The 13,364-nt window shown below is 43.5% G+C and overlaps 1 protein-coding gene across 3 annotated transcripts in view; it reads right to left on the bottom strand.

The window, feature by feature from the left end:
- Positions 1-9,610, bottom strand: part of RNF8 (ring finger protein 8) — a 38,794-nt gene extending 29,184 nt beyond the window's left edge. Inside the window, exons 1-2 of one of the 3 annotated variants that reach the window (XM_068558962.1) lie at positions 9,355-9,610; positions 3,347-3,475 (exon numbers count right to left, since the gene is read on the bottom strand). In XM_068558962.1, the coding sequence (XP_068415063.1) occupies positions 3,347-3,475; positions 9,355-9,465 (240 nt within the window). In that variant the 5' untranslated portion in view covers positions 9,466-9,610. The remainder of the gene's footprint in view (positions 1-3,346; positions 3,476-9,354) is intronic. The other 2 variants (XM_068558961.1, XM_068558963.1) reach the window with 2 other exon arrangements.
- Positions 9,611-13,364: the final 3,754 nt, after the last annotated feature.

Here is a 13,364-nt window from a genome sequence, read left to right as displayed (position 1 = left end):
TCATATTCATTACAGTATAGTGTTTCATTGTTAAGAATATTCCACAGTTTATTTATCCATTCTACTGTTGAAAGACATTTGGGTTGTTTCCCTAGGAGTGAAAATACTGTATGTGTGTATGTATGTATGTATATACACATACATACATACACAACTTTAATAAATAATGCCAAATAATTTTCCAAAATAGTTGTACCAATTTACACTTCTACCAAAAGACTACTTGCTCCATACCCATGCTAATGTCTGGCGTCATCAAAATTTAATTATAGTTACTCTCTGACTACAAGGTGTGTTGTGGTATTCCATCATGCTTTTAATTTGTATTTCCCAGGGACTTCCCTGGTGGCGCAGTGGTTGAGAATCTGCCTGCCAATCCAGGGGACACGGGTTCGAGCCCTGGTCCGGGAAGATCCCACATGCTGCGGATCAACTAAGCCCCTGCACCACAACTACTGAGCCTGTGCTCTAGAGCCCGCGAGCCACAACCACTGAGCCCACGTGCCACAACTACTGAAGACAGTGCACCCAGAGCCCGTGCTCCGCAACAAGAGAAGCCACCACAGTCAGAAGCCCACGCACTGCAACGCTCACCGCAACTAGAGAAAGCCCGTGCGCAGTAATGAAGACCCAACGCAGCCAAAAATAAATAAATAATTTGTATTTGTATTATTTATTGATCAAATAAATAATTTGATCATTAATGAAGTTGAACAATGTTTCATGGCTACTGAACATTTGGAAAGAATCTTATGTGAAGTGCCTGGCTCTTGCCCATTTTTATTTTTTTTAAATTTATTTATTTTAGTTTATTTATTTTTGGCTGCATTGGGTCTTCGTTGCTGTGCGTGGGCTCTCTCGAGTTGCGGAGAGTGGGGGCTACTCTTCATTGCAGTGCGCAGGCTTCTCATTGCGGTGACTTCTCTTGTTGTGGAGCACGAGCTCTAGGCACGTGGGCTTCAGTAGTTGTGGCTCGCAGGCTCTAGAGAGCAGGCTCAGCAGTTGTGGCGCACGGAATTAGTTGCTCCGCAGCATGTGGGATCTTCCCGGACCAGAGCTCAAACCCATGTCCCCTGCATTGGCAGGGGACAATTCTTAACCACTGCGCCACCAGGGAAGCCCCTGCCCATTTTTAATACTGGGTTATCTTTCTTTCTCTCATTGATTTGGAGTTCTATATACATCCGAGTATAAGCCCTTCACTGATTATATGTGTAGCAAGTATCTTCCACTCTGAGCTTGCTTTCACTCTCTTAATGATATCTTTTGATGAATGGAAATTCTTAATTTTAATGTGCTATCTCCAGTATTTTTTAAAAGTATCCCATGTATGGGCAAAATTGGAAACAGGGCTGAGAACCACTGCTCTAGCTGCTGGGAGACCAGAAGTTGAACCGTCCCAAACAGCAAGGTTTGTTCAGACTCAACTGTGCACAGAAGGGGTTAAAACAGATCATCTCTAAGGTCCCCTTTTCAGTGCCAATTTATATTTTGCTCACAGTGCCTTGCCAAGAGTGCTGAACCAATTTACTTAGCATTTATGCTCTCTTTCAACACCATGCCAACTCAACTTAATCCTAGTGCAGGAAGGTACTTTCTCCAACAGCTTAAACCTAGCAGGTTTATGCATGCAAAATGAGGCTGCTGGGCAGGCCTACAGAATACCTGTGATACTATGAATTATAATAAGAAATATATATTTGGTATTCACCCCCATTTCTAGCACAGAGCTTCTAAAACCCTTGAAATTTCCTAAGTGGTAACAGATCAAGGTATCTTTTGTTATGTTAATGAGGTGACTTTTGGAATGCACCAGGGTCACGTATGAGGGCTGGGTGCCAGGGGAACCAATCCTGTGATTGGAAAGTTGGAACTTTCAGTCTCACCCCTCAACCCCCTGGGAAGGGAGAGGGGCTAGTGGTTGATCACCACTGGCTAATGATTCAATCAATTACACAAATGTAATGAAGCCTCCATAGAAACCCAAAAGGATGGGGTTTGGAGAGCTTCCTGGTTAGTGAACACCTGGAGGTGCTAGGAGAGGGGCAGGGCATGGACGCTCCATGCCCCTCCCCATATACCTTGCCCTATGCATCTCTTTCATTTGGATGTTCACCTGTATCCCAGACCATATCCTTTTATAATAAACTGGTAAATCTAAGTAAATGTATTCCTGAATTGTGAATCACTCTGAAGCTAATTAATGAAATCCAAAGTGGGAGGCGGCAATGGGGACCTCTGATTTATAGCCAGTCGGCCAGAAGTACCGGTGAAAACCTGGACTTGGCAACTGGCACCTGAAGTTCAAGGACAGGGTCCTTGGAACTTCCAACCTATAGCCAGTTGGTCAGAAGCACAGATGTTAACCTGGGGTTGTGACTGGCATCTGAAGTGGAGGGTGGTCTTGTGGGACTGAGCCCTTTACCGGTGGAATCTGATGCTATCTCCGGTTGACAGATGGGTGGGGGGATGTCCCCACACCCGTTGGAATTGGTCTCAGAATCATTTTAATACCCTTCCTTCTAACAGGTGGAATTGGTCTCAGAATCATTTTAATACCCTTCCTTCTAACAGGTATCCTTAAAATCCTTTCAACCAGAGCAGTGCAAAATGGTGTCCAAAGACGTTTCACACTTCCTAATCCTTAACTGTTGACATCAGAATTTCTCTCACTTCACACTCTATATTTTCACTGTATTCGCAGGTGCTTGTATATCTGCACTTTAGGTACTTCCTAATTGCTGGGCTTTATACACTATTTCACCTCCCTTAGTATTCACATTTGATCTGTGGTTTTCAAATTTGTTTCAAGCGAAAAAAAACCCCTTTATTCAAAGGAAATCTTCCTTAGAGCACTAATATATGAAACAGGTGAAAAGTGAGAGGAGGGGTTTGCTCTGATGAAAAGAAGTGGGAAAGAAAAGGAGCTAAGTGCAGTCAGCTCAGTTCCTCCCCCTCCCCATGTCCTGAATCACAGTTGTACTCCAGAATCTTTGTCAGATTCCCAAGATCTCTGGACCTCCAACTCACAAGAGACCAGGTTAGGTTGGGGTATGGGTCATTAAAATTTCTGGAATAGGACCTATTGCCCCAATTCAAGTGTTCCCTACAAAGTAACTAACTTCTAGTCATTAGAATTTATTTTGGCATAATCTAATCTCTGGCAACATAGAGAAGTAGTTGTCTCTGGGAAAGACAAGTGGGTAGCTAGGGGAGAAGATATCTTCTTTTAATTTTGAATCTTTTAATTTTGTACCATGTATTACCTCTGAGGGGGCGGGGAACCCTAACTTAAAAATAAACAAAAATTCAATAAAAGTAACTAGGCTTCTGTGGATTACTGTACCTTGTTGTCCATAATTGTCCATTGGCCCTCGGCATTCTGCTTCAAAATACAGTGGTTTCGGGAAATCATCAGAGGGCAGATTTTTGATATCAGCTGGTATGTGACACCAAATCCTCGCCCTACAGTCACCTAGGAAGACAACGACAATGTAAGAGACACAATCAGCCACCGTACTGAAAAGAGAGGTCCTTTACAATCTTGTCAACCAGCAGTATCCACAAGTCCTGACTTATGAAACCAGATTCCCATGAAACCCAAACAGCTCACTGGCCATCTCCTCCTTCAGCTGCCATGGGAGCCACTGGCTAGAAAAAGGTAAAAAAGTTGTGACAAGAGACAACTGAACATTAATCATGGAATGTCAGGGTTGGTAGGACTCTGAAAGGTCACCTGGTTCAGCCACTCATGGGATGGAGGAATTCTTCCTACACAACCCCATCAACTAGTCTTAAACACTGCCAAGAACTATAGCTTCTACATAAGACAGTCCTTCCAATTTTTTAGTGGCTCTGACTTGGCATCTTTCTTCCTATAAATTCCATCCACTGGCCCAGGCTCTGCCCTGGGCACCACCAGAAAATCTCCAATCCCCCTTCACATGACAACTATAAAGTGTCTACTGAATCTTCCCTTTTCTTGGCCCTATGTTCCCAGTTACTTCAACGTAACTCCACAGAATAGGTTTGAGTCTTTTTGCCATCCTAATAGGTCTGTGAAGAGACCTGGTTTATTTTTATTCCTGGATGCCACATTAAGAAAAATAAACCTAATTTTTATTACATAGTCGGATGCAAGTATCACTTTCCCAGTTCTAGATATTATCGCTGGAGCATATAAATTACGTTAGCTTTCACAGCAGATCTATCATACTGCCAACGTATCCTTAGGCTTAGGAATGATTAAATTTCTTGGTCTAACCCTCCCCTAAGAATTTTTATGCTAAGTCATGTCTCTTCTGTCCTATACTTGACTAGTTGGTAAATTTGGATTCAAGTGCAGGACCTTACATTGACTCCTATTAAATTTCATCTTGTTAGTTCAGCCTATCATGAGCTTGTCAAGACCTTTCTGAATTTTTCATCTGCCATCAGACATACTCAATATCCCTTCCAGCTTGGAGTCACCCACCAAATTGATATGATGCCCTCTGTACCTTCATTCAAGACAGATAAAAAGATTAGAACAGGTTGTAACCAAAGGCAAAGCTCTCAGGAAAGCCTAGTAAACATTCCACCACACAATCTAGGAACACCTTCAACCAGTTATAATTCAACCAAAAGATGGAAAAGTCCTTGTTTTCCATCCTATCCACAAGGACAGCATGAGAGCTTCTGGAAAAGGTTGCAAAGAAGTCCCAGTTCACATCTATCAAACTTTCCTGACAGACCAGTCAAGTTCATAATAACCCTGTCAAGGAAGGAAATAAAATTCTTCTGGGATCCAGATCGTAGAATTCCCTGCTTATTCTTCTTGGCGCACACGCCACCTCTTTAATGACCCATACCCCAACCTAACCTGGGAACATTAAGCCAAATAGTCTGTGGTTTTCTAAAAGCTGCACTTTTTGTTCCTGTTAAATTCTTTCAAAATCATGCCTGTCCTCCTGAGTCCCTCAAAGACCACCATGACGCTTTGTCCCAATCTATTCCTCCCCACAAACTCTCATCTCAGTAACTGACACTACCACCCAACCTACTGCTTAGCCCCAAACCCAGAAGCCATCTTTGATTCACTCTACATCCCTCATCCCCACATTCAAAATCATCAGCAAAATCTACTGGCTGTAATTCAAATATGCCCTAATCTATTCACTTCTCTCTCTCTCAGTGGCCACTACCTTAATCCAAACAGCACTGTTTCCTCCAGTTATGCTGTTTTTGCTCCTGTGCCAGCCCCCATTCTTCACACAGTAGCTGGGGTGGTAATGTAAAAACTTTAAACCAGATCTTTTCCCTTCTTAAAATTCTCTAATAATCCAAACTTCCTTCCACAGCCTTTAAGGCCCTCAATGTCCTAACCCCTTCTACCTCTTTAGTGTTATCTCACATTATGGTCAGAAACACTACCTGAGGGTATTTTCACCTGTCCCCTCTGATTAGAACATCCTCCTCTCAGACATTTGCATGGGCTCCTTATCTTTCAAGTTTCAGCTCCTCAGAGGCCTACCCTGATTACCTGATCTAAAGTTGCTGCCTGATCCCTCCCCGGCCATTGCATTCCTTCACATTATTAGCATGCACTTACCACATCCAAAATTATCTTGCTTGTTTCATTTATTTTTGTCTACTTGTATTTACTTTTCTAAATTTATATTTAGAATTTAAATTTCATGAGCAGGGACCTTATCTGTCTTGTGTACCACAGTACTCTGTACTCCTCAGAGCCTCTTTCTGCTCAGTAAATATCTGTGAATAAATGGGACAATAAAGAGATCTTGCTTATGAGTCCTCCCAGATTCCAGGAGATGGGCATTTTTTTAGGTCAGAAGTTGGAAAATGGGTTATTACCACTGGAAACTATGGAACAGCAGCCAGGAACCTTACAATCTGACTTGTTCCCCTCTAAAATGTTGTGGTGATCACCTCCACCAAAACCCTGAAACTGAAGTTTTTCAATGCTTTGACAGTTTGGCAGAAATTCCATTAATTATAGAAGTGCCTCTGAATTAATACATATACCCTTTAAAAATGGAATGTTTAAGGATTTATCTGTTATCCATATTCAGTAAGAATTTCCATTTAGGTAGCTTTATTTCTAATAAAGAAAAGTATTAAATATTCCATTTTAATACCTGAGGGGAGACGGTCAGATTGCCATTATGGGTAGCCTGGAGAAAGTAATACAAAAAAGGGAGATGAGCGCCTTTCTCTGAAATCACCTCCTATGAACTCTGAATCCTGGAAAGGAAGGAAACACTCTTTTTTGTCTTTCCTTTCACTGTCTGGTCCTAGAATTTACCTTGATATATTGATAATTCATCCACACCATGGTTAGAGTCTGCATGAGCTTATCTGAATATCCCAGCACCATGCATAACATGAAACTAAATTTCCCATGGGAACTGAGTGCCAACAAACTGCCAATTCGTTGCTGGGGGTTGTTTCCATTTACAACAGTTTTGCAAGCCTTTGTGCTTACTGACAGTATTGGTCTACAAGTTCATCTTGTCCTTACCCACCTTAGCTAATGCTTTCCTCCTAGGCATGACTCCTACTGTTTCCCAAATGACCAACAACTCCTCTAGGACCATCCTTTACCTTTTTCCAACCCTCTGAGGGCAAAGAGCTTCATGAAAACCAAATACAGGAGAAGAAAAGAGAAAAATGAAGATACTATGATTTCCCCCAAAGGCCTAAATACTTATAGGGCCTGGGAACTAGCTAACTTGCAATAAATCTCTATCTAATTTGTTTTTCTACCAAACTCTCTGGATTGGTTTAAGAATTTTAAAGACACCCATTCAGGCAGACAATTTACTACAGTATTCCCTTCAATGAAATGAGAGGAACCTTGTTTTATTATCGTGGCTGAGAATGTGAGGGGTACTGGGAAGGCAAGAAACTGACTTTACTCTCATTATAACTAAGTAATATCAGCACACCTCCTAAAATCTTGTGCACACGGGCCTGTGCTATGGTTTGGGGACCATTACAATACAAGCAAGACTTCATCTCTTGGCTTTGACTCCGGCCTCTGTCCATACACACTGCAGGCTATGCTCCAACTACTTCCTAAGGTCCGACCTTGCAGACAGCCAGGCCTGGGCGGCCTCTCCTCCACATAGGTCCCAAGGCAAGCCAGTCTTCTTGTTATATCTTCACCATTCACTCTGGCTTGTATGGCTCTCCCCTCATAGTGGTGGTCTCACACAAAATTATCTGATACTTTAAAATATGTGTAGGAGTACTTTATAGTCCTCTTGTCCTTGCTGCAGGGGCTTTAACTCTTTCTGCCTGCCCCCTCCCCAAGACTCTCAGTGCTACCAAGCTATTCAGAAGTAATGAATTAATCCACCACAACTGAATCTTAAAGAACAATTAACATAACCACTAAATTCCTTACAGGATTGTGTGTGAGTGTGGTATATGTGCAAGGCTCAGATTAAGTGATGTATGTGAAAGCCCAGTCCTATACAAAATAAGGTATAGTTACTATTATTCAGGTATTAGTATCTTCATTTGTTAAACTTCCTAAAGGTATATGCTTTTGGAAAGGGTCGTGCAGGGAAGGCCAATGCTCGAGCTGAAAGAATGAATGCCTAATATGGACTTTTAGGCACTGATAACGTGGATAGAAGAGAGACTGGGGGCAGAGGTATCTTCCTTGTGTTCTTCAATTCACAGCATACAAGTAATCCTTTATAATCCCCAAATCTAGCAACATTTAAGGCTGGACCTGAATTCCTCCTCTGACTGTTCTTAGGATAGTACTAAATAAACCACATCTTGGCACTTGATCATACAGTCTGCCTGGATGTTCTCAAACTGCTTCATTGCATAAAATCCTCTTTCCCCGTTCAAGCAATAAACTCTTTGAGAGCAAAAGTCATTATTATTTGTCCCTCTCATACTACAGCAAACAATGCAAGTACTCAGTAAATACCTGGGAGACTGAATTGAGACTATGTTATTTACAGGAAAAATCTAGTTAAACATACAAAATTATCAAAAGACTTCTTTTTTTTAAAATTTATTTATTTATTTTTGGCTGTGTTGGGTCTTCGTTTCTGTGCGAGGGCTTTCTCTAGTTGCGGCAAGCGGGGACCACCCTTCATCGCGGTGCGCGAGCCTCTCACTATCGCGGCCTCTCTTGTTGCGGAGCACAGGCTCCAGACGCCCAAGCTCCGTAGTTGTGGCTCACGGGCCCAGTTGCTCCGCGGCATGTGGGATCTTCCCACACCAGGGCCCGAACCCGTGTCCCCTGCATTGGCAGGCAGACTCTCAACCACTGCGCCACCAGGGAAGCCCCAAAAGACTTCTTTATCCTTCACACAAATCATTTCCAAAACCAAAACGGTTCCCAATCACCACAAGCTGGTCCCAGGTCTAGCCCTCCTTCCCAAGCTGACTGCACTCTCTCTCTCTCCTCTCTCTTCCATCACCCTCTCTAGAACAACCTCCCCAGTCCTAGCGGCCTCCAACTGAAACCGTACCTCACCTGTCCTCTTTAAATTTTTTTCTTTGTATTTATAACCGCATTAGAGGACATCATAAGCAGCTTCTGGAGAGAATTCTTGTATTTCTGAAGCCCTACCTCAACCCATCTAAGGGGGTGCCAGTCGGCAGTACCGAGACTCGCAGGATAATTGTGGCCCACACCAAAGCGCCAATTTTCCTCCAGAGTTGGAAAGGAAAAGGGCATTTTTACGTAAAAGTCTGAGTATTTTAAGGGACACGACCTCGAACTCGCAATCTTTTTCAAAATAAACTTGAGAAAGTTCACGGTCTCAGCAGTCCTCCGAGGTTCCCCCCCCAAGACCCCGGACGGTTCCGTGACTCTCGGAAGTTGGGGCAGCTCCGCCTCCCAGTTCCGCCGCCCCGGCAGGGCGCAGGCGGGCGCTCCGGGTGCGACCCCAATAGGGGCTGTCCCAGCCCCCCAACCCATCAACACAGTCGCCTCCTTCCCCCGCGAAACCCCAGCAGTCCTCACATCCTCTACGCCCACCTCTCGCTCTGCCCCTCTACCAGGCTCCTTCCCGCAACCCAGACACCGGCCCCAGCTCGCCCCTCGGGCCTAGGCCGCTCTCCAGGGGGCCATCTTTTCTCCCACGCGATCATACTTCCCCCGGACACCGCCCACCTCAGACCCCCACAACCGCTCGCACCAGACCCCTCTCTCCGTTCCCTCCCCCCAGGGCCCACCCTTCACCGCTCTCTTCTCTTCCTCTCCCACCTCCACGTTTCCATTCATCCCGCCCGCCGGGACGCCGGGCCTCCCTCCGGCCCTCCCTCCGGCCCGTGCCTCCTCCAACTCCCTTCCCTCACCTTAGGAAGACCCCTCCCCCTCACCTCGTTTCCATCCTCCAGCAGCAGCCACTCGGCGTTCATCCCCACCCGCCGCAAGCACCAGCTCCGGTCACCAGCGCGGCCTTCCGTGACCAGGGAGCCAGGATCCCCCATAGCCCACTCGGCCCTGGGTCGCGGTCAGCACAGAGCGAGACCCCGACCCGAGTTCCCACCGCCTCTCGGTTCCCTCGCGGGAGCCATACCTACACTACAGACAGAAGCAATCGCTGGGTGTTCGCGATCGAGGCGAAAGCTCGCCTGGGCTCCGCCCCGAGCCCGCCCAGGGCCAGCAAGCCGGAGTCACTGCGCCTGCGCGAGAGAAGGGCGCTTGGGACCCTGGAAACCAGGTGAGGGCGGTTTAGCCCGAGGGCCGGCACTTGTTGCCCGACTTGCCCTCATGCTCCCGACACACCTTTCTCACCCTTTATAGCGCCCCCACCCCAGTTCTAGCCTCCCCACACTGGAGCCTCTTCTCGCTTTTCCTCTCTCTTTTTAAAAATTTTGCTTTGTAACGATTTCCATGTTATTTAAAATTATAACCAACTTTTAAACAACTTTTAACTTGTGATAAATTTAAAATCTGTTAAACCTGTTTCTAAACAGCACCTCTTTTGCCCGATCTTCTTTTACTACCGCATTTTTTAAAACTCAGACTGAAAAAAAAAAAAAAAAAAAAACTCAGACTGAAAAAATATTATTAAAAAAAAAAGAATTCCCTGGCTGTCCAGTGGGTCGGACTCTGCGCTTTTGTTGCCTGCGCAGGATTCCATCCCTGGTGGGGGAACTAAGATCCAGCAAGCCGAAAGCCGTAAGGCGCGGCCAAAATATATATATATATATTAAAAAAAAAAAAACTTAGACTGTACTAGGCAAATCTATCCAGGCAGAAAGCACAGTTACCTGCTGCTAGGTGTGGAAGCCAGGAGGTTGAACGCAATGGACTTGAGGGAATTTTCGGAGGTGATAGAAATGTTCTAAAACTGGATTGTGGTATACACCGGCACATAATATTGTACATCAACTCTAGTGAATTAAAAGTAAATAAATAGGGCTTCCCTGGTGGTGCAGTGGTTAAGAATCCGCCTGCCAATGCAGGGGACACGGGTTCCAGCCCTGGTCTGGGAAGATCCCACATGCCGTGGAACAACTAAACCTGTGCACCACAACTACTGAGCCTGCTCTCTAGAGCCCTCGTGCCACAACTACTGAAGCCCGCTCACCTAGAGCCCGTGCTCCGCAACAAGAGAAGCCACCTCAATGAGAAGCCTGCGCACCACAATGAAGAGTAGCCCCTGCTCGCTGCAACTAGAGAAAGCCCGCACGCAGCAACGAAGACCCAACGCAGCCCAAAAAAATAAATAAATAAATAAAATATTTTTAAAAAAATAAATAAATAAGTGAAAATGAAACTAGATTGTGGTGATGATTGCACAACTGTATAAATTTACTAAAAAGTCCTTGAAGCATACACTTCCAATGGATGAATTTTTTAAAATTTTATTGACATATAGTTGATTTACAATGTTGTGTTAATTTCTGCTCTCGAGCAAAGTGACTCAGTTATACATATATATATTCTTTTTTAAAAAATATTTATTGACTTATTTAATTATTTGCGCCCGGTTTTAGTTGCGGCATGCAGGATCTTCGTTGCCACATGCGGGATCTTCGTTACCGCATGCAGGATCTAGTTCCCTGACCAGGGATCCAACTTGGACCACCTACATTGGGAGCACTGTCTTAACCACTGGACCACCAGGGAAGTCCCTATACGTTCTTTTTAATATACTTTTCCATTATGGTTTATCACAGGATATTAAATATAGTTCCCAGGGCTATACTGTAGGACGGTGTTGTTTATTTTATACATAGTAGTGTGTATATGTGAATCCCAAACTCCTAATTTATCCCTCTCTCCCACTTCCCCTTTGGTAACCATAAGTTTGTTTTCTAAGTCTGTGAGTCTGTTTCTGTTTTATAAACAAGTTCATTCGTGTTATTTTTTAGATTCCACATGTAAGTGATATCATATGGTATTTGTCTTTGTCTTTCTGACTTACTTCACTTACGATAATCTCTAGTTGCATCCATGTTGCTGCAAATGGCATTATTTCATTCTTTTTTATGGCTAATATTCCATTGCATATATATATACCACATCTGCTTTATCCACCAATGGATGAATTTTATGGTGTGTGAATTATCCTCAATAAAGCTGTTAATTAAAAAAACAAACAAAAAACCTCAGACTCTTTCCTTTGATTCTGCAGTATAGTCTGGTAGCTGTTCCCTGTAGCAACTACCTCTGTTAATAACTCAATGCCCCCTTTTGTCTTTTCAATTTTCCAATACGTGGTTAACAATTTTCTCTAATTCTGTTGGCAGAAAATATATATACTAAATGAATCATACAAAGTGCAATAGTAAATGGCTAAATGCCAAGTACTAGGCCAAGCACCCTACATACTTTATCCTATTTGCTTCTCACAAACAATATAATGATGGTGGTTACAATTATAATTTCTACTTTAGGGTTGATGAGAAAAGAGGCACAGAGAGGTTTAGTAATCTTCCCAAAATAACAAGTTAAATAGTGGAGGAGGCTGCCAATTCAGGTCTGTTTCCTAACCATGGTTGCAATCCCAGCCTGGAACATTTTGTCTGTGTGGCATTGTCAGATCAAGAATTTCAGCCTCTGAGTCAGGAAAATTGGTGGGAGCTGTACCTGCACTCATGGAGATGCTTCCCTAAGCTTTGGATGAGTGTCTGCTATGCCTCCACCCTACCTTAGTGTTCTGTCCCAGGAACCGCAAGTGCACCTAAGGCCATTTAGTTGGCATGTCTCCTTAGGCTCTTCCTGGCTGTGACAGTTCCTTGAACTTTCCTTGTTTTTGATGACTTTGACAGTTTTGAGGAATACTAGCCAGGTATTTTGTAGAATACTTCTCAACTGGAATTTGGCTGATATTTTTCTCATGATTAGACTGGGGTTATAGGTTTTGGGGAGGAAGACCACAGAGGTAGAGTGCCATTCTCATATCACATTAAGGGTGCATGCTATCAATGTGAATTATCACTATTGATGTTAATCTTGATCACCTGGCTGAGGTGGTGTTTGTCAAGTTTCTCTACTATAAAGTTACTCTTTCCCCCCTTTTCCATACTGTGCTCTTTGGAAGGAAGTCACTGCACAACACACACATGAGTTGAGAGTTACGCTGCACTTCCTTAAGGGCATGGTAACCACAGAAATTATTTGGAATTCTTCTGCATGGGAAATTTTTCTCTTCTTCCCCATTTATTTACCAAGTCATTTATTACATCACTATGAACTTATGGGTGATTATTTTATACTTTGTGCTATAATCCAATACCACTTTATTTTGTTACTCAAATTGTTCCTACGTTGGCTGTTGAGAGCTCTTTCAATTGGCTACATTGTCCCTTTGGCATACTCCCATCATTGTGTTTTACTGAGCACTTCCTTACTTTCTAGACCTGGTATGAGCCATTTCTCCAAGGAGCCCTGGTTCCTTTTATTGGAAAATGGTATTAGAAACCAAGAGCTAGCCACTGGGTGTGCTCATCGCTACTGGGATGTTACTGGTTCTCTCAACAGGCAGAGCAGTGAATACATGTGTGAATACTAACCCCTTTATATCCATACATCAATGAATATTTATGTAGGTATGCATGCATGTATGTTGTATGTCTGTATGTAATAACGTGTGTATATACATAAACATACATATATACATAAACATACATATATATCTCCACCTGTAAATTAAACATGTGCATACTGATGTCTTAAAACTCTAATGCATTATCGCTGGATCATTCCTGCTTACCTGTGACCTTCCACCACTCCAAAAGTGAGAAACCTGGCTCCCACCATCTGCCATCCATTTACTTAATCATTATTTCCAGTATACATGTATAGTGGTTATAGAATTGTTAACCCATACACCCATGGACAACAACTTTATCAGTTAGAGTACACAACTTATACA

This window comes from Eschrichtius robustus, chromosome 12 (genome assembly GCF_028021215.1).
Source record: "Eschrichtius robustus isolate mEscRob2 chromosome 12, mEscRob2.pri, whole genome shotgun sequence".
In the NCBI taxonomy this organism is placed as follows: Eukaryota; Metazoa; Chordata; class Mammalia; order Artiodactyla; family Eschrichtiidae; genus Eschrichtius; species Eschrichtius robustus.
This window is presented reverse-complemented; position numbering and strand designations above follow the sequence as displayed.